Source organism: Paroedura picta, chromosome 1 (genome assembly GCF_049243985.1).
Source record: "Paroedura picta isolate Pp20150507F chromosome 1, Ppicta_v3.0, whole genome shotgun sequence".
Lineage (NCBI taxonomy): Eukaryota > Metazoa > Chordata > Lepidosauria > Squamata > Gekkonidae > Paroedura > Paroedura picta.
The window spans coordinates 60,933,285-60,955,309 of NC_135369.1; the positions used below are offsets into that span (position 1 = coordinate 60,933,285).

General features: G+C 42.4%; 1 protein-coding gene across 1 annotated transcript in view; it reads right to left on the reverse strand.

Annotated features, from left to right (window-relative positions):
- LOC143838665 (calpain-8-like) overlaps positions 1-22,025 on the reverse strand; it is a 74,722-nt gene that overhangs the window by 23,211 nt on the left and 29,486 nt on the right. Inside the window, exons 8-14 of the mRNA XM_077340386.1 lie at positions 21,104-21,178; positions 18,343-18,503; positions 15,255-15,430; positions 13,459-13,470; positions 5,367-5,578; positions 4,755-4,791; positions 3,496-3,561 (exon numbers count right to left, since the gene is read on the reverse strand). Of these exons, the coding sequence (XP_077196501.1) occupies positions 3,496-3,561; positions 4,755-4,791; positions 5,367-5,578; positions 13,459-13,470; positions 15,255-15,430; positions 18,343-18,503; positions 21,104-21,178 (739 nt within the window). The remainder of the gene's footprint in view (positions 1-3,495; positions 3,562-4,754; positions 4,792-5,366; positions 5,579-13,458; positions 13,471-15,254; positions 15,431-18,342; positions 18,504-21,103; positions 21,179-22,025) is intronic.

Consider the following 22,025-nt stretch of genomic DNA (forward strand, 5'->3'; position numbering starts at 1 on the left):
ACTTAAAAGATTGTATGCAGGGATCTTTACACACAGGATCTGCTGCCATAATCACATCAGTTATGGGGTTAACTGTGGGCCATTCCGCACAACTTAAATTTTATAGCGCATAGGGGAAATCCAGAAAAGTGGATTCCCTCTGAAAAAACTGCTACACTTCTGAGCACAAGCCGCAACACATCAGCAAAAGACATGTGCGTTCTCAAAATAGCGGGAGAATTAATGTCCCTCCCTCGCTCTCGCCCCCGAGATTCCAGAGACGCGATTGCTATTTTTTCCCCCTTAAACCAGCAAAAGCAATGAATAAGCGAGGCTTCTCCGGCTGAAGTCCCTCCACAGAAAAAACAAACAAAGCTCCTTTCTGCAATTGTCTTTAAAGTTTCCGAGCACAATACAGCAATGACTAAACAAACATTCATTGCGACTGGTGTGTTTGGGTTTAAAAAAAAAACAGTTTTTAAAGGGAAAGGGGCTTTTCGGGAGCATGAACACAACATTTCATTGGCTGTTCTCTTTTATTGACGGCCAGGGGCGGGAAGAAGTGCTGAAGAATATCGCTTCCTTTGTTATGATTCCAGCAAGACTGGAAACCTGTGGGGAATAAATATACCACTACTGGAACTTCAATATTCCACTAGAATTGAAGGTATGCGGAATGACTAAATTCCACTATTAAATATAGCGTTTCTGCATACTGCAAACATTTAGCAACATTGGTCATTGTGCGGAACCCCATGTTTTCATGAAACCCTGGTCTAAAATGAATGTGCGAAGGTCCACTTGTTAACACAGGAAGTCCTGCTCAGCAGCAGGCTGGAGCTGCACAGCCTCTTGCACTGCCCCTTGCCCATTTTAAGATTACAGCACTTCTTTTCAGCTCAGGATGTGAACTACTGAACTCAGTAGGGGGGAAATGAGAGGAAACACAGAAGAAGACACCGAGAGAGGTGAACAGCTCCTATGTTAGCGGTAGAAGAATGGGCATGAGCATATACCACTGTGAGCAGCCATGGCCTCTCAGAGTGAGGGAGTGAAAGGATGTGCTTGGAGCAAAATGGTCCCCAAGTGTGGAATTAAAGAATTAAAATTGATAAGAAAAGCCCTCAGAGTCAAGAAGTAGGGCATGAATGAGTTCATCCATATGTCTTAATGGTATTTTATGTCTGAAACTATTATCTGCTCCAAGCCTTTGTGATGAGAAGGCTATAAATCTAAGTCTAAAGCAAATAGTCTGAGATACTGTATCAATAGGAATCATGAAAGAAGGATGCACTACTATTCAATATATTAGGCTGGATCAATTGTAATGTTATATGTTAGTAAAAAGGGAATAACCAAACTGAGGAAGAAACATTTACCAGTAACCTTTCTACTTTATAGGAACCGGGTAGCTTGAAATACAAATAAGATTACAGTAAAATACATTAAGAGCCTCTTGTGGCGCAGAGTGGTAAGGCAGCCGTCTGGAAGCTTTGCCCATAAGGCTGGGAGTTCAATCCCAGCAGCCGGCTCAAGGTTGACTCAGCCTTCCATCCTTCCGAGGTCGGTAAAATGAGTACCCAGCTTGCTGGGGGGTAAACGGTAATGACTGGGGAAGGCACTGGCAAACCACCCCGTATTGAGTCTGCCATGAAAACGCTAGTGGGCGTCACCCCAAGGGTCAGACATGACTCGGTGCTTTCACAGGGGATACCTTTACCTTTACCTTTAAAATACATTAAAACCACTAGTTAAAATCAGTAATTTTAAATTATCAAATGCTATCATAAGTAAAACTGTCTGCACCTGTGTCCTAATAACTGAGATGAAGAGGACCAGGTGCACATCCCTAGGAAGGTTGTTTTGTTACCATGGGGCTGCCACTCAAAAGTCCCTTTCTCAAGTAACCACTAAACAAGCTGTTTTGATCAATCTGACTGTCAAAAGGGCCTCTCACTGTGATCTTAGTTCCTGACCAAGAACAGAAAAAACAATATCTTGAATTGGGCTTGGGAGTGGATCTGAAGCTAGTATAACTGTTGTAGGATTTGGGTTACATGATCCCTGTAACTGGCTTTGACTAACAGTCCAGCTGCAACATTCTGCACTAGTGAAGCTTCCAAATACGGTAGCCCTAAGGGCAGCCCGAAGCAGAACACAGTGTAATAGTCCAGTCTAGATTTACCTAATGCATGGACCAGGAACAGGTGAACCAGGAACACGCGCAACTGATATACCAAGAGAAACTGAGTGAAAGCACTCTTAATCACATCAGCCACCTGATTTTCTGAGGGGACCGCTGTGCAGCATTCCCAAGCTGTGAACCTGGCTTTTCAAAGGGAGTGTAATCCCATCCAAGTTAGTGGAGATCTCAAGTCCCTGGTCTGCCTTTCTATTAATCCAGGGAACCTCTACCTTGTAAGGATTAAGTTTCAACTTGTTCACCCTCATCCTACCTATTACTGATTCCATGCACCAGTTTAGAACATCAACAGCTTACTTAGACTTAAGTGGTAAAGAAAGATAGAGCTGAATATCATCCACATATTGGTGACATTGCAGCCCAAACCTCTTGATGACCTCTCCCAGTGGCTCCATGTAGGCTTTAAATAACATGGGGAAAGAGATCAAATCTTGCAGAATGCCACAGGCCAATGGTCATGGGTCAGAGCAGGAATCCCCCATTATCATCTTCAGGGACTGGTGTTCCATGACTCATACCACCATAATATGGTGCCCCTTAGTCCCAGAACCAGAGGCAACCCACTAGGATACCATGGCTGATGGTATTGTAGGCTGCTGAGAGATCCAGCAGAAATAGCAAGCTCACCATGCCCTTGTCTAGTTCTTGACAGAGCTGACCAAAGCAGCCAAGGTGATCAAAAGGGGTAGGGGTGGGGTTCCGAAAACTTCTAATCATTGCCTACCACTCTTAAGGAAACATTTACCACTCCCCTTCCCACTTAGCCACCCCCCACACACACACACACACACACTTCTGGGCAGCTTTTATCAGCCAGGAAGGGCAAGAGTCAAGGACACTGGTGTAGACCTAATCTCTTCAAGGACCTGTCCACATCCTCACATCCTCAGATGCCACAAGCTGAAAGGTATCCATATGAATCAGACAAGCAGATCTCAAAGGTACCTCACCTGAACATTCATCCCATCAGTGTCTAACCCAGAGTGGTTCTGGGTGATTTTGTTTGCAAAGAATGCATTTGTATTAAACATGTGTCTAATTCTGGCTGTTATATATTCATGGAGAATAGGTCTGTCACTAACCATTTTGACTAAAGGGTACTTCTGTATCTTCTAGTGGCATTGAATTTCTGAATAGCATTGACAGGAAGCAACATAATAGATAGGCTGTGGCCTCTTTGCCTTTTGTTGGCTATTCAAGATTGGCTTTTGCATTAAATAGGCTGTTGGAGTGGATGTACCACTATTCTGATCCCACGGAGCCCTTCTTATGTTCTTATCTACACCTGATACACATAATGAGGATTTTCTTACCTCCCCAGAAAGCTTTTGAAACAGGGTCTTGAATTCACTGTCTATGTCATTGTCGGCAACATGAGGCTAAAAAAAGAAGATATAATATCATGTTTTGTTTTTGACACATATGACAAGAAATGGAGAATGGTTTTACATGGAATGTTTTTTTTAAGAAGATAATTGCAATGCACAAAGATTTCATATGCAGTTCTTCAAGGCCAGTGTTAGCTCAATATGGCCAAGTAACACTGAGTCTATAGATCTGATTAAGCACTGCTTCTTTCTTACTCCCACTGAAGAGGCAGACAGGCTCTGGTATAGCGTAATGTATCTTCAGGCATGCTGTTTCTTCCTGATGACCCATAAATCAAGTTCCATTGAAGTGTAATCATTTGATTGGCCCAGTAAGTATAGGGCTCTTCTGAAGTCTCTTACAGGAGTATTTGGATTACCAAATCAAGTTTTGAAAAGGGCAAAAGTCTTAAAACCCTATTTAGTACTGTTTTATGTAAATCTTATAATTATGCTGCTGTAGGGAAGGTGTGCCAAGGGCCAGACATACAAAAGCTACATTTGTTAGCCTCAAGTAAAAATCAATTTCTGTTAATGCAAGAAAAATGCTATTTTCCTTATTGTGCAACAGTTTCTCTTGCCTACAAAAAAGTGCCTTAGCCCTAAAGAGACCATGAATCAAACACCCAGATAAACAGTGAAAACCTACGTGGAAATAAATAGGAGCTGACTGGAGTCTTAAAAACGAAATATATTTTATTTCACCTGCAGATGTAACACAGTGGATGCTCACCAGGAAGTTGTTTGTGATATGAAAAATAATTAACAAATTAACAAAACAAGGAGTCTTGAATTGCCAGAAGCACAGGGAGAAATGTAATGGATTTATGAAGCTATGTCCCACTGGATTGTTTTAATGCATCAAATATAAATATCCAGTCAGTGAAGACCCACAACATTACATCTGACAGGCTTGTGATTCTAGCCCCCAGGCACTTTTGTTGGAACAAAATTTTGTTAGTCTACAAGGTGTCATTAAACTCCTGGTTTTTTTGGCTAAAACAAACTAACACAGCTAACCCATTAAAATCCACTGATTCCAAAGTGTTTAGAAAGAAAAACTGCACAAAACAACACTATCAGGATGCAGTCCTAAACAGAATTATAGCCATCTAAATTGGTTTACTTCAGTGCACTTGGAAGAGGGATAACTCTGCTTAGGATGACATTGTAGATCTGTATACTTGATACTGTGATTTATTTACCTCATATGGATTTGCAGCCACCTTATCACCCATTTCCCTGTAGGGAGATAAATACAGACATTAACAGTGCAGCGCTGTTTATCAACCATGGAATAGTATTCAAAGTAGTTTATTGCCTTGGTAATAAATCTAGGCCCAGACTGTGTAAAGTTGCACTTCCAGTTTGCTAAAACAGCTTCCCAAAGTAACATATACCTATCTTCACTTTGTTTACTCCCAAATAAGCATGTACACAAGAACAGACAGAAATGGAAGGCAAAGTCAAATAACTGCAGGGAAAGCAAGGGAAATCATAATGGAGGAGGTGATAGGGGTTGGCCTCCACACTGCAATCCCTTGGGGAGGGATCACATTTCTCTGTGCATATGCATATCCACTGAGGGTATTCTGTGCCGCAGGCCCATCTATTCATAGTTTTTTTTATCATATAGTCTTGGATGTTACCACAGCAGGTATAGCAAGGCATGGTTGAACAGCTCTTACTCTTAATTCATATGTAGAAAGCAAAGTATCATGACCTTCCACTGGGTGGTTAGAGAAAGAGAGAGAGAGCTGAACTAGCACAGAACAGAATCCATGTGTTGCGTATCCTACACAGCATACTTTACATACTGTGCTTGAGCATGTTTCTCAGAGAAGACCCTGAGGCAGAATTCGCCATCTTTGAAAGGCTCAAAGGTGGATGGCACAATGAGGTACTCTCCTAGAGGCAGGTGGAAGCGTTTTGAGACTTCACGCAGGTTGATATATGTGTCAGAGCGAGCCACAGCTCTGTTCCGTAAGAAGAAATCTCTGTTTAGATGAACATCTGTTTGATTTCCCAGCTAGTGAGAACAAGAATGAAAGATCATATTAAGACAGCTATCACAAAACAGGAACAGTAAACATTCTAATTGTGGTTAGAGGGGATTACAGGCCACGCATTCAGTAGCTAACTTTCATAAACATTTTCCTTGCTGGACACCAGGGACTACTCATTAAAAGGGTGGAAATATATTGGCTGAAGCTGTGCGGTGGGGTGGGGTGAGATGTCTGTGCCTGTGCTTGAGTATTACAAGCTCCTTATCATGTGCAAAAGGAATAAATACAGTAATACAAGGCGTACACCTGAATAAATCTTTATTGCTAAGTCACACTGAGCATCTGAACAAAATTGGCTTGGTGTAGTGGTTAGGAGTGTAGACTTCTATTCTGGCAAGCCAGGTTTGATTCTGACCTCCCCCACATGCAACCAGCTGGGTGACCTTGGGCTTGCCACACCACTGATAAAGCTGTTCTGACCGAGCAGCATTATTAGGGCTCTCTCAGCCTCACCCACCTCACAGGGTGTCTGTTGTGGGGAGAGGAAAGGGAAGGCAACTATAAACTACTTTGAGACTCCTTTGCGTAGAGAAAAGCGGCATATAAGAACCAACTCTTCTCTTCTTCTTAAATATGGTGGGAAGAACAAACAATAGTGAAAGGGAATGCTGGTTACAACCTCATAGCTTCCATGTTTGCTATATACTGGTTCCAATTGACATTTCACAAATGGTTTTCTTGTGAATACTGCATGTCCTAAAGCTACATGGCCTTCAGAAAACCAACATTTTATACGAAGAGTGGCTACCATAAGTTGGTCCACCTGTGTCTCTTAATAGATTCCCTTGTTCATAAAATATTCTTGTGAATATGCAATAGATGAGTCAGTCCTATGGGTCTGGCCTAGTGACGCAATTCATGGGATCCAGATCTCACGACAGAGACAGCACTGAAAAGGGTGGCATGCCTTGAATTTCTTTGGAATTACTGGTGTTTTGGATGGCTTACCAAAGTATGGGCACAATTTACTCGGGTGACCAAACTCAGCTACTTCTATTAAAATTCTTGACTTAAGTCAGGATAGTGTTGAGTGTTAGTAAATCTGTTAACTGACTCCTAGGGATGGATGATTCGGCTTGAATACTGAGGCTTATCCAAGCCAATTAAGACTTATCAGAGTCAAATCAAACATCCCATCAGTTTAAACCAGGGGTAGTCAAACTGCGGCCCTCCAGATGTCCATGGACTACAATTCCCATGAGCCCCTGCCAGTGATTGCTGGCAGGGGCTCATGGGAATTGTAGTCCAATGACATCTGGAGGGCCGCAGTTTGACTACCCCTGGTTTAAACCATCCAGATCACAGAAGCCTGAATCCAGTTGGGGCTGTTTTAGCTGGTTCAAGATTCAGGCATTGAGAAGGACCCGTCCAACATCTGATCATGAGAATAAGCTGTTTGACAGGGTCTTTAAATGCCCACCCCAACCCGCTCTCTGCAGCCTGAGAAGGGAAGCAGGAAGAGCTGCCAAACAGCTGGCCCTGAGGAATAAACTATTTAGAGGCTCTTTGAACACCTCTTTCCCCCCCCCCCCACTCCCTTTAAATGCCTCCAAAGCTGCTAAACAGCTGATATCTGAAATCAGCTGTCTGCCCATTGTTTTGGCCAAATTGTTTTGGGGTTCCTGAATCAGCCAAATGTGAGTCAACATACCAAATTAGTTGTACCAAATCAGGAAACTAAGTCAAAATATTATGTAGGCTCCTTTGGCCTGGTACAGACAGACCCTATGAAACTGTCTAGTTCAGTTCTGTCCCCTCCAACTGCTACAGCCTGGGATTTCATGATGCATGATGCCATTAATACAGAGTCCTTTTACACATTCATTTATTTTTTTTCCCTGCATCATCCTTTCCTCAAAATGTTGGGGGCATGATATGTTTATAGAAACTGAGAATTCTTCCTACTTGTGATCATAAAGGGAGTTTTCTAAAGCTGATTTTTTTCATACTCCTCCCACTATAGTGAAGTGTTAATCTACTAACTAACCTTGAATTACTCATCTTTCTATAACTGATACCATACATCTGCATGAGCTGGAAAAACAAATTAGCTGCAATACTGAACAAAGGCATGAAAACAAAATAATCAGTGTTTAAACATCATCTTTGCTGTATGCTTTTCAAAATGTGACTCATGAAAGCAGACATGCCAGCCAGGTGGAGCTTGTTTGAATCAGGGTGTGCAGTATTGTCTACTGATAACATATCTATCTTTACCCGGAAGGTCATGCAGTAAGCATGCTAAATACTTTAGGAGCTGAAAAGGGATCTAAATTTTTCACTGCAGTTATTTGATACGATCCAGGGTGGGTTTTTTTTTTTTGCCATAACTCTAATCTTTGCTATGATACTCTGGTCTAGCAGGATTCTAAGCAAGTATTATGAAGGATAGATATGTTGGGGGGGCACTCAAACAAAAGACTTAACAAATCCTGCAGGATTTGCACAATAGTTTCAACAATTAAGTCTCTCCATCAGCTATAAGAACTGAAGACCAGACCAAAACTAAGAATAGTCAGAGAGGCAGGGTGAGTTCAGGCTTCATTAATCTATTTACTGAGTGACATAAGGCCAAACATTCTCTCTTTCAAATCAATCTACATCACAGAATTGTTAAGGAGATAAAATAATGGTAGGAGAGGCATAATTTATGCTGTAGTGCAGTGGTCCCCAATCTTTTTATCACCGGGGACCAGTCAATGCTTGACAATTTTACTGAGGCCTGGGGGGGGGGGGTATCTTAAGGGCCAATTTACCTCTGATGCAGATTGGCTGCACGACATAAGGCACTATTATTGTTATACATATGTCTGTGCCTGGAATTTTATTACTTATTTAAATGTCAAATCATATGCCAATAATGGTATCTGAATCTAGAGTAGGGTGCAAATCAAATTATATGTAAACCGCCCTGAGCCGTATGGAAGGGCGGCATAAAAATCAAATAAATACATAAATGAGAGTCCATGTGATACTTTTTGTAAAGACTAGCCACAAATACTAAGAAACTAGCCAAAATGCTAAGATTTTAAGATCTCCAGAACTCTTAATCAAGATGACTTTTAAAAAATGACCTTTGTTTTGCTTACAGAAGCCAAGGTAGGGTAGTAGTTAAGAGTGTCAGACTAGGGTCTCAGAGACCCAGGTTCAAATCCCGACTGCTGCCATGGAAGCTTGCTTGGTGACCTTGGGCCAGTCACACACTCTCAGCCTAACCCACCTCACAAGTTTGTTATGATGATAAAAATGGAGATGAGGAGGAGGATGCAAGCAGCTTTGGGTCCCCATTGGGGGGAATGCAGAGTATAAATTAAGTAAATGAATAACGATATTAACCTAGGATTACCAGATTTCTATTTAAATGACACGTCCTCCTTTGGCCTGTTTTTTTAAAAAGATGAAAATGTCCTTTTGGTGGGCTGGAAGTAGGGCTGCCAGTTCCCAGGGGGGACTTGGAGATCCCCTGATATTGCAGCTCATCTCCAGGCAACAGAGATCAACCCAGAAGAGGGCGGCCAAAATCATTAGGGGATAGTTGGAAGACTAGGAATAGAACTAGTTAGCGGCTGTTTTGATGAGGGCAGAAACAGGTCTGCCTTCTCTTAGTGCCCGAGTACATTTGGCAATTTTAAAACAGTGGAAAAACCTCAGGTTAGCCAACATAAACAAATTTAGTCATCAGTCCTTTAATATAATGTTATCTAAGGATCCAGCACGGCATTGCCTTATTAATAGCCTTATTGCACGCTACTCCATCCCCGATGACCTCCTAAATCCTTCAGCTAATAACTCTCACCTTAGAGACTGGATCTTCAAAAGTGATGCCCAGTTAGACAGAATGCAAATTTTGGAAATTAAGACACCAACATGGTTTAAGCGGTTTAAATATGACCATCGTAGATCCTCTTATCTAATGAAAATCAGTAACCATAATCTCAGCGTAGCTTTTACATCACTTCGATTCGAAACGATGCCTACAGAGGTACTGGCGGGTCGATTTAGCTGTACGCCAAAAAACCAGCGTTTCTGTATTTGTGGTGCACAAGCTCTGGAGGATTTACCCCACTACATCTTTGACTGCTTACTTTATGCCCAACCCAGAGCCAAATTCCTCAATGAGACCTTACGGGGTTCTAACCTTCACTCCGTTGCTGAAAAGATAATCTATCTTTTATCTGACCAGGTTGATGATGTAACATATAAAACCGCCCTATTTGCCTTGGCTGCAAGGAAAATAAGGGCCAATGTTACAACCACTAAGGCAGCCTCTTAACACTCTTGCACTTTGTATGCTGTTTCAGTTTTTTGGTCTTAAATTTTATATTTTTATACAGTTCCTTTTATTCTATTTTACTGTTTGTAAATTTGTATTTTATATTTTGTAAAGGCCTATGGCTATATACAAATAAATGTATCTTATCTTATCTAGTTAGCGATTATCACAGCTTCAACACGAGGAGCATTTAAAATGCAATCTGCCCTAGTGATCACTCCTTTGAAATATGGGAAGTACTAAAAGGAATGACAAGAATGCTCATTAGAAACAATGGTTCTTGTCATTCCGTTTAGTAGATCCCCAGAAATATGCCCTCTTTTTTGCTTCTGCGGGGAAGTTACAAAAGATCCGCATCAGCTTTGCCAGGAAGGAAATCTGTCTTTCAGCCCCCATTGTGGCTGTGATCTTCCTATGTTTGCAAATATATATATTTTGATTTATTTTATTGCTCTATCTGGGCCTCCTGCCTGCTCATTCGGATGCCTGTATCTTTCCTGGCCTAGCCCTTCTATTTCACAAAACATGGTGACCCACAGCCACCTGTCGCCACATCCAGGTGGCAGCAGCAGCCAAGGCATGAAAGCCCTCTGCCCATGTTCAAGGGCACTTCCCCTTTCCCGGGGTGATGTATGTCAACCATGGCCCACTCTGCGTGGCCCTTTGCAGGGCAGGGTGGAACACCGGGGCTGAGCATTCCCGCTCGGTGCTGGTGCGGAGGTCCCCGTGGCTCTCTTTGTCTGCCTCGGCCAGGTCCCTTTAACAAGCTTCCTCTCCTGCCCCTTGCTTCGCCCTATAGTGGTGCCATCAGTGCGGTGTCGGCTTGCCTGTGGCTGCTGCTGGCAGCGCGAGGCTATGGAGTGGGAGCTGCGCAGGTTCATCGTGTGGATGGGCTGCGGGGGTGATTGGAGATGGGGTGTAGGCTTGGCGAGGGCAAATCCCAATCCGCCAAGGAAGCGGGGTTGAGCTGGGCCTCTTCTTCCCCTCCTGTTCCCAACCAGCCCTCATTCCTCAATGTCCACCCCTGATTCCTCATGGTAAGCAGGGAGGGGCATCCCGCAGGAAGAGTTGGCCATGCAAAAAAAAGGAAGATTTGGGGGCATGGATGGAGAGAGTGGGGCTGGCCTGCGAGGGCGCAGTCCTCCTTCTGGAGATCCCGGGAGGCGGGAAGGCGAGGGAGGGGAGGCACTAGTTTGGGACAACCCATTGGTACAGCTGGAGAGAGAGAGGGAGAGGGGAGGGTCATGGCGGTGGGTCTCCGCAGCCCTCCTGGCGGCCCGGGGACAGTGGAGAAGGTAGGAAGGCAAGGTGTTGAAGGGGAGGGCAGTCCTGTCCTGTGTCTCCTTCCGACTGATGATTGCTTTGCACCAGATGTGCTTGCCAAGAGCCAAAATTGTGCCTGGCAGTTCCCTCCTCCTCCCCATCCCACTCGTAGTCGTTCGGTAGCCCCGCAGCCTCCTTTCCCCTGTTTTGATAATAATGCAGCAGCCGGGGGGTATGAGGAGGATCTGCAGCCCAGTACCGACTGATCCCTTGACCATTACCGGTCTGTGGCCCAGGGGTTGGGGACCGCAGCTGTAGTGAACACCCTGGGGGAAGGGCAGAATAAAAAGATAATAGGTGAATTATTAAAGAATAAAAAGATTAAAGGTCCATCTAGGCAGTAACAGGTTTTCATTCAAACAGTAGCAAGCCAAATACCTCTGGAATCCTCAAAATCAGAGAATAAAAGCTACCATTTTTGTCAGCATCTTGAGCAGGTTATTTTTACATTGTCTTCTGATTTTGTAATCCAGCGTTATTACTTTAATTATTCTGTGTATTATACTGCTTTTATATCGTGTTTGTCACTTCTATAATCTTTTATTCCATTGTTGTTTAAATGTATTACCATCATTTCTGGATTCCCCGGTTTTGTATTATTTGTATTAATTTTATGTATTGTAATATTTTATTACACTAGTATATTTGTTTTAATTATGCAGTCTGCCTTCAGTCTTACTGAGAAAGTCAGGCTATAGGTGAAGGGCATAAATGGTATACTGAACATGGGTTTGCTACTTAGAAAACATGACATTGATAGACCTGTACCCTCCATGTATTTGTCTAATTTCCTTTTAAGGCCATCTAACTGTTGACCATCACCTTATCTTGTTACAGTGAATATCAAAATTGTATTGTGTCTTGGTTAAGAGGTACTTTCTTCTTTTTCTTTTGAAGGTGGGCAAATGTCCCCAGTTTCATGAAAGGGAAAAGGGAGAATCTAGGTAACTACTGACCAGTCAGCTTGATATCTATAGCTGGCAAAATTTTAGAACAAATAATCAAACATTTGGTCCTTGAGCAGCTAGAGCAGATGGCTGTGATTACTAAGAGTCAGCATAGCTTTCTCAAGAACTAGTCATGTCAGACTAACTTTATCTCTTTTTTGAGAAAGTTAGTACCTTGGTAGATCAGAGGGATGCTATGAATATAGTTTATCTTGATTTCAGTAAGGCTTTTGATAAGGCTTTTGATAAGCTGGCACTTTTAAGGTTGGGGAATACACTTTATGCGATTCCCCAACTTGCACTTTAAAATGGAGGATGTAGCCAGCCATGTGCTGCCTGGATGCTGGATGTGGGTGACATCATGCGGAACAGACAGAATATATTGCCTACCTAAGGTAAGGATTTCACTACATTAAATGGGTGTGGAAAGGCCCACAGTTTGGCTGCCCTTGCTGTAATTTTATGGAGCTATAGTGATAAGCCTATCACTCTTTTTAGAAGCAGATTAAATGCTAGTCAGGTGAGAGTGAGAGGTGCAAGAGGATATGGGGAGAAAATTGTCATATGTGAGCAGGGAGGTTCAAAACTATGGACCTTCCCATTCACATGCTAGGCAAGACCTCATGGATTCCAATGTCTTAGGAAAAAATGGAACCAAGCTTGTTCAGGAATGATCAGGCCAAACCAGGGTAAGGAGACATAAGGAGGACAATTTGCAGACCATATTTTGTGGGTGCTCCAAAAAGGCCTTGCTCCAGAGTGGAACAAATCCTCTGCAAAAGAAACTCAAACACTATGAGACAGGGTGAAAAATGTATCTATCCATTCTTTCTACTCAATTCCTATTTTATAACCTGCTGTCATGCCTCTGGATTAGTCATCTTTTAAATTCAAACTAAAATAAATAAACTTTTCACTACTAGTGACCTGTGTGCATGACTCCAGTAATGTTATGGAAAGTCCCATTTACAGATATGGCCATGTCAACAAATAGCAACGGTGAGTGAACATCACATTTAAAGAAGCTTAAAATAATCGTTTCAGCAGTGGATTCCGTGCCACATACTCCTGTGTTCCCTGCAATTAAAGAATGACAGCTGCAGCTCCAAAAAGGAATCCTTTGTACACAACCTTTGATACCACAGTTCTTCAGGAAACTGTTACATATCCCCATACATCACCAGGGCAACTGGTCTGAGATTTCAGCCTTCAATAAGCAGTGGATTGTTTACATATTTAGTCCTGATGGGCAGGGTGTCACCATTCTGAAGGACATTTATTTCCAGAACAGTTTATATACCTCTTTTGGGACCTGCAAAAAACATAAAAGAAGACTTGACAAAAGAGGCAGGTTATGTGTTATTCATAAATACCTGAACCAAATGGCAATAAATAGAACTTCATAGATAAAACTGGGCTCTTTGTTCCTAGTTATTACCATTCCCAATACATTTTCCCTCACCGCCACCATTAATGTTTCTGTGCTGTATTTCTGCTCTGATTGTGGCACGACTACTTTCTTGAAGTATTTCCCATCCATTAGAAGAAAAAAAGTCTCAAGCTGGCAATGATGAAGTGAATTCATGTTCAAAATATCAAAATGTTCAAAGCAATTTCAAAACAGATTCCCAGGTATATTCCGTTTTCACTTCCTTCATCAGTGAATTCTCAATATTGTAACCTCAATCTTCTCTAATAATGTTTGTTGGAAATAATATTGTTGGAAATAACTGAATTTCTTATAGTTTCTTGGGTATATAATTCAATCCCAGACTGGTTGCATAAATTCAAATTTGTAGGGGTCTACTAATATTAACATCACTATGTGTATTACCTCTATAGCAGGGAAGGATCTCAGTGGAGCATAATACTATGGAGTCCACCCTCCAAAGCAGTCATTTTATCCAGGGAACAAATTTGTTCCTCAGTGGAACAGGCTTCCTCGGGAGGTGATGGGTTCTCCATTTTATCCAGGGAACAAATTTGTCACCTGGAGATGAGATTCCAGGAGATCCCCAGGTCCCACATGGGCACTGGCATCCCTAGGCCAATTCCGGATAGTCCTGAACATGCTATTTGGCATCAACGTCTCTACAAGACCAAGGCCAGGATGCTCTCAGGCCACAGCACTCCGCTTTCCTAGAGCTCACAGCTGGGTATTTTTTCCTTTTGCACTCAATGACAGCTGGATATGAAAGTGATAACTTGTTCCAGTGTTTACCACGAGGAAGATAAAGCAGCCAGCTTGCCTTTCAATGGAAAGAGGAGGAGAAATGACCATTTGCAATATCTGTTGTTATATTGTAAATGCATATATGTTACATAGATCATAGCTTCACTGCAAAGCAATCCCTTTTTTGAGAATTTATCTTAATATAACTCAACACTGAGTGTGATCAGTTTTCCATCTCTGATGTGATTTGAGATTATTTCCAGCTGGGAGTAAGACAACCCCTACAATGCAGGTTAAGAGGACTGCAAAATTAACAGACCATTATAGAGATGTCATTTTCAGTTTTACTTTGATACCCGTGCCAGCCTCCCTCTTATTTATTAAGAAAATAAATGAGCCTTCGGGGAGGGCGGTATATAAATCTAAATAAATAAATAATAATAAATAAATAAAATGTATATGCTGCCTCTGCATCAATCTGCTCCAGGTAGCTCACAAAGTATACAGTAAAACCATAAAAAACTAGAGCATAAGAATTATCATTAATGAAACACATTGGAGGCATAAAAAGAGCACAAAACAACAGTCAGTAGTCTGAAATCATATTCATAAAATGTGCTAGAAATTTTAAAAAGATGATACCCTTTCAATTCAAAGGTACCAGGCAGGACTCAAAGAGGAAGGCATTCCAAAAGTGAGGGGCCACCACAGAAAAAACCCTTCCTCCGGTTGCTGCCTATCTATCTACAGGTGAGGGCACAGAAAGCTAGACTTGGGGAAAGTCTTTTTCAACACTGATCTTTCAGGATGAATTCAGGAGATCCAAGTTCACTTACCCTAAATAAATGTAACAGGAGTTAACCAAGTCATACTGGTTGGTCAGAACTCAGGAGAAAGTCATTATGCAGCAATGAGAGCTGTACCTCGTAAAGGGAGAATCCAATACTGAGTAGTCCTTCCCCCATCCTCATCTGCCTCCTGCGATTCTTCTGCATCAAGCCCACAAGCACTGAGCTACATGGCTCACTCCCACTTCCTTCATGGTCACTGTCTGCCTCATCCAGCTTGATTTTAAACTGAGGGTTGGTCCAGTATGTTGCTAGAAAGGCAGAAGTATAAATATATTAAAAGGTCAGAGGGGAATGAAAAGAGAGCTTCTCCGCTGCTAACATAGTAAAGTTCATTGCTGTTTTTGCTGCAGGGAGTAGTTATGAGGAGAAGCTCCAATTTGGCTTTCTGCTCAACCTTCCCGTTATATGCTATGCTTCCTCCCCCCCCCCCCAAACTGTGCTATATATTTATTGCAGTAATAACAAATCGAACTACTAAGATGCATTCCCTGGGGAAATAATGGTCAGCTGACAAAACCACTCATTTATCCCCAGGAGATTGCTCCTAGGCCAAATCCTCAAAGATCCAAGGCTGTAATCTCAGCTGGGAAATTAATCGTATTTTAAAGAAAAAAATGCACTACCTTTAAATTATTAAGTTGCAGTTATATTCAGAGTCATCCACAGAGGCTTGTTCAGAGCCCCATAATTTTACATCATGGCATGCAGGTTCTCACCATTAAGGCTGGTGCTGTTCTCACCACCACTGTTCCTTGTATTCATGGCCAATTCACATGATACGGGGTCCTTGAGTCTCTCACAGGGACTTCTGACTAGTTGTGCCCTGGGAGTTACCAAGTGTACTGAGGCCCAATTTGAACCTGAACCCTGCTACTCAGAGAAAAGTGAGTTAAGCCTCTCTCGCATGCTGTTTTCCCAACCCAGAACTGCCCTGGGGAGCTGCTGCTTGCCCCAATGGGAAGACTTCCCTGTAGTCATCAGCATGTCTACGTTTCTCTAGTGGAGCCTCTACTAATCAGACCCTTGGCCCACCAAGGTCAGTATCACTGATTGAGCTGTGGTAGCATCTCTCTTGGGCAGAGAAAGAATTTCCAAGCACCAGCTACCTGTATTCCTTTTAGTGGCAATGCCAAGGACTTTGCCTGGGACCAAGGAGATGCCATTGTGCTAAAGCAGCTCCCTCCCCATTGCTAAATATCAAATCTCCCCCATTAATAAAACCCCATGGCTCATCCACTGCAGCGCCTCCGACGTGTCAGGAGAATTATTAGAGTCAAATAAGTGAGGGCACAGGCTTTCGTTTTTATAGCAGAACTAGTAAGCAAGCCCGCTGTAATCTAAATACAGCGGGCACTAGAGCAGGGAGCCCCCAGCAGTCGCGCAGAGCGCGGCTGCCGGGGGCTCCCTTTGTGGGCGGCCTGACACGTCGGAGGTGCTTCGTGCCTCCCGACGCATCAGGCCACCAGGGCGATGGTCTGTCCAGAGGAAGGGGCCAATCAGGCCCCTTCCTCATCATGGACAAAGCCCTCCCACCAAGGGCTTAGCAAATTATTTAGTCTGCGGCGCCCGCACCGCGGGCGTGTTAAGGATTGGGCACTATAAAATCTTCCACAATTACATATTTACATTTGTAAGAGAATCACCACAGTATTGAATTTCCCAAGGAAAGGCTTACAAGTAAAATCATGTTTTTCCTTTTCTACAGAATTGATGTTTTCCCCAATTGGAACCATTTTTTTAAAATGCTTAATTAACACATGCCACGTTACTATTCATTTTAATTACCTATTCATGCTGGAGCTACAAACACAACTACATTTAGAACTTAATTTAGCACAGGACAGATAAAAATAGCAGTGCTTTGCTATACTGATATATTGTATTGTATTGCATACATTTGGTTTGGCAGTTTTCAAGGCCATCCATACTGCAAATTGAGCAAGACTGTTTCCCACCCCCACGCCCCATTAAAAACAAATAATATGGATTTCTGTATTTAACACTTCAGACATTCAGTATGAAACCTTTGGTAGTCAGAAGCATACAGGGTTATAAATGTATACTTCAAGAACTCAAGGTGAGTTTTCTACCAGTACCATTCCATACATAATTAGGCTGCAATATTTCAGAGGCTGCTTCTGCACAAGGATATGAAACAGCACCCACACTAAGACAGCAGGAACTGTCAGTTGACATCCACATACCCTGTCACTGCACTACTCACTGCTATGGCTGCTTCCAAGTTCCCATTGCACCAATACAATGTTGCAGGATTTTTCTCATACAAAATTAGCACAGGGCCCAGTGAATGAATATATCTCTTTTCTGAGTTGGAAGTGGCCATAAAGCTGATCCACAGTGAACATCTCATTAGCCAAACAAGTACTGCTTTGTGAGTTAGTTAAAATATTGGTGTCCTCAGCTCAAGCCAGTCCACCATACCAAATCATTAAAAGGAATTAAAACCTAATCAATTTAAAAACCTGTCTGCAATAATAGTTAACAAAACACAGAAGCCATTCCATAGCAGCTGCGGTCTACAGTTGGATGCCCCTCAGAATAAAAATGTTTGCTGCCCCTCTGGAAAGAAGCAAGAGAGGAGCAACTCCATGTTCCATCTGCAGGACGACATTTGACACTGTGGGGCCCGGTCATCACAGCTGTAGCTCCTACTATGGAGGGAGAGAGCCCGATGCATTGATTTAACTGCCACATAGTTTTGTATAGGGACACAACTGAAACTATCTTTAAGATATCCCATAATACCAATTTATGTATTTGTCAGTAGTAATGGACTGTTAATGGCTTAGTTCAGGCTTTCTTAGCCATGGTTTTGTGAAAAATTTGGGTTTCTTGATGACCGTGGAAGGGTTTCCTGAATGATTGGGAGTTAATTATTGCTAATATATTTTCTTAAACATTTTCAGGTGATATGAGATATATGGTCATATTGACTTCAGACAGGCCATCCCTCCCAAAATGGCCAATCATGGGCCTGAAGGGGGTGGGAAGGGTAGGGGCCCCACACAGCTATCTTCCCAACCATATTCTGCACAGTCATATAACTTCTGGGGCTTCTTGAAGCCTGAGGAATATTTCAGGGTTTTCTTTATGGTAAAAAGTTGAGAAAGGCTGGCTTAGCTACTCCTGGAGACGTTACCTGGATAATTTTGGCAGCCACCTGCTGTAGATCCTCTCCGCCAGTGTCCATTGAACAAAGTCTGGCTCCATTTATGAATCTCATTGCTTGCCAGAGTGTCAGGAGTCAAGTTGCAAATCTCAAGCCTTGTAAACTGCCTTTGAAAATCTGAGAAGGACATCCTGCCATGAGAAAAGCATATAATACTGTTTAGCGAGTCTGGAATACAGCCATACCCTCTTGACATTGATTTAGTTTCTTCAGAGGCAGCAAACAGCAATAGCAAGAGGGAATAACTTGGCATTCTGCTTCACAAAGCTTTAGAAATTGCCATCAATATTTAAGACCTAGAATTCTCAATGATTAATGTTCTTAAAGCCACTCATGCTATCCTTATTCAAACTAGGTTGAATTCTAGTGTGTTTGCCCCTACCCTGCAATTAATAATTGTTTCCCACATTTTTTTTCTTTGGATTGTTGTAGATCCCAGACCAAGAAAGTACTTTCCCCAGCAACTGTAAAGAAGAAGAACATCAAGTGACCCTGTGGAGCCTGATGATGCTACTACTCCAGACAGGCCATCACACCAGACGTCTATGGGCAATTTCTGCACAGATATCAAGTGATTTGATCTCAGCTCGAAGTCAAGACATCTAGCCCATATGCAAAGACTTGAGGGGGACTCGGTGAGATGACCACACCCTGTCAGTGTTGAGTGGAGGGACACATCCCAAATTGGTATTTTTGTTATGCTTGAGCCATTATTTCAGGGGAAACTCATCAGCATGGCACAAACCTCGGCCCCACCATTACAGGGGACTACTGAGATCTCTTCCATTCAGTTTGTCCAGGGGCCAGTCAAACCAAAGGCAACCAAATGCATATCTGATTAGTTGTCCACATAAAATGAGAACACAGCTAAAAATTTACTATGTTTGCATTTTACCAATGCCAGCCATTTCCCTTGCTTGCATTTTGAGAAAGCATGTAGGAATGTAGCCAGAAAATGACAATATATAAGAAACTTTCAAATGCCATAATCATCAGGAAAACAGACAGCACATAAAACTCCTGGGATCTTCTCTGAGGTTCACATCTCTTCCTCCTGTCTCACAGTTCTGACATTATAGAGAAACGCCTTCAGCGTTTTCTGACTGCTTCCTTATGTACAGCACTCAAAAGCAGTGTGTAATTAAATGTCATTTTTCAGAATTCTCATGGATATTTCTCCAGTAACATTTCAGTTACAAGCTGTAATCCACTGAAACATACATTGATTTGGCATACATATTTAATAATAGATTATGTTGGTTATGTGCATTACAAGATTTTAATGCAATGTTTTTACTTTAAAAGCACTCTCAGTGACTAACGATCAAAGTCAATAGACAGTGGATTTCCAATATAAAAGGAGAAGTAATAAAATCAGACATAAAACCATGATCTTCAGACGTCAACCCATAGGTTTTGTATTGATTAAAAAACATAGGTGAGCAGGACAGGCTTCACTATTACTTACAATGTTTTAGCATAGGTCTTGGATGAATCTGAGTGAGAAAAGGCACTTTTCAAGATGCCACTGCAGAGAAGGCCTTGCCCTGGTGGCCATCCACAACTTCACAAGGCAGAGGTACCTTGAGAAGAGCTTAATTAACAATCAAATTCATACAGGAGCAAACTGGTTGTTAAGATGTGTATATATCTAATATACCTATTCTCTAATATACATAATTCATGATATGATCTCATCTGTGGGTACTTAAATCCTGAGATTGGGGCCATGGACAGACAAGACAGATCTTTCTACAAATGTGGAGGGGGGGAAACAGGTTTGCACAAAAATATGAAATCAAAAAAAAAAATTGGAGTAGTTAAAACCCTCAAAAATGAAAGAAACGGCTTTGAGAAATGAATGCTTTGTGAGCTAGGAAGACAAAATAGTATAGACAGCTTTCAAGCCTTGGTTTCTAGCAGTGAAAAGCAGGGAGGGCAGGACCCTTTCCACTGATGTTCCAGGCTTTGCATGGCTCACTCAAGCCTGGTTGCTTCCTACTGTTCAACAGCAGCCACCCTCCAAAAAACCAGTAAGGTGAAATGGTTAAAGGTTCAGATTAGGATCTGGGAGCCCCAGATTCAAATCCCTGCTCTGCTGTGAAAGTAAAGTTTTCAAACCTTATGGGTGGGTGGGGGAGGGAGGGGTGGAAATCCCCTAAACTATTTTTATTATTTATTTATTTTTGAATTTATACTCTGTCCTTCACCGGAGGCTCAGGGTGGCTTGCAGAAAGGCTTAAAATACATAATGAAATTACATTTTCATTTAGGTTTTAAAATTATAAAATTAATAATTAAAACTAAATAATTAGCCCCATTAACTCTATGATTGGTCTCCAGGCTATAGAGATCATGGCTGGAGAAAATACCTGCTTTGGAGGGGCAATATACACATTCTTATCCTAGTCTACCTCACAGGGTGGTTGTATGGAATTACTGTGGGGAGGGGGAGAGAGGGGAGAAAGTGTGGTGTGCCTTGTAAGTCCTTGAGGGAGGCCACCATGCAACTGGGCTCAGCCTGGTGGCCAGAACTGCACAGAGTTTTCCAGGCAGAAACTGCTAGAGGAAGGGAAAGAGGGAACGCTGAAGGCAGTGTGGCAGGTAAAGGTAGCTAATTACTCATTAACCACTCTATGTCCTCCCCATGTTTTCTAGGAAGTAGACCTACATGTGCAGCTTTATATGACCTCATTCTATTAAAGAACACACCAAATTAAAAGACTCTCACCAAAATTCACCATCATCTGCTTGCTTATCCAGAGCATTTTTTTGCTTGGGGTCAATATAATTCCATTCAGGAGCACTGCAAGGACAGAAAAAGAGTCACTAGCTGCCACATTTTCTTTTACAAAACAACATGTATGTTTTTTAAATAAGGCACAATGGAAAGTATTATCTGCAGAGATCAGCTCTTTTACCCATTCCAACATTTATGTGAAGTGTAAACCAGTAAAGTACACAGTTGGGAATGATGATCTGATCACAGAGCCAAGCGTGCAGGAAAGCAGTGCAGCTGCTGTGAAATGAAGGGATGTATGATCAGTAACTTCTCGTCTGCCCTGTGGAGAGTGCCATGTGTGGCATTCTCTCTGACACGGAGCCCACTAAGTTCAACTATACTCACTGACAGGATGGCCACGCATGGATACTTAAACTGCAGATAAGGCTCAGTATAAGTCTGTGGCTCCAACAGTGTTATGGCTTCAACATTCAGAGCACCATTCTGCAGTAAATAGAAATCCAGGCTGAAAGAGTTTCTACCCTTATCTCAGGGGGTCATAATTTCAATTGCTGCCATGTGGCAGCAAACCACACACGTAGCCTCCCTTGTGACAGGAATAACTGAATGGTGAGGAATGTCTGGGCAGTGAGCCTGGATGCCTAGAAAGCTACTACATAAAAGCAGAAATCACCAATTTTTCATGAGACGCCTTCTAAGAAGATAGGAACAGCCAGGTGGATCAAATAAATGGTCCACTTTACTCAGCATTGGTGGCCAGAGGGCACTAAATTGGGTAGAGGTGAGCATCCCCCACCAATAGGCCCTACTCCTGCTAGCTGCTGATCAGCTGCCAGGAGGATTAACCTGGAGAAAGTCAAGGGTCCCAGCATCACACAGGAAGTCACATCTTCACACCAGTAATTCCAAA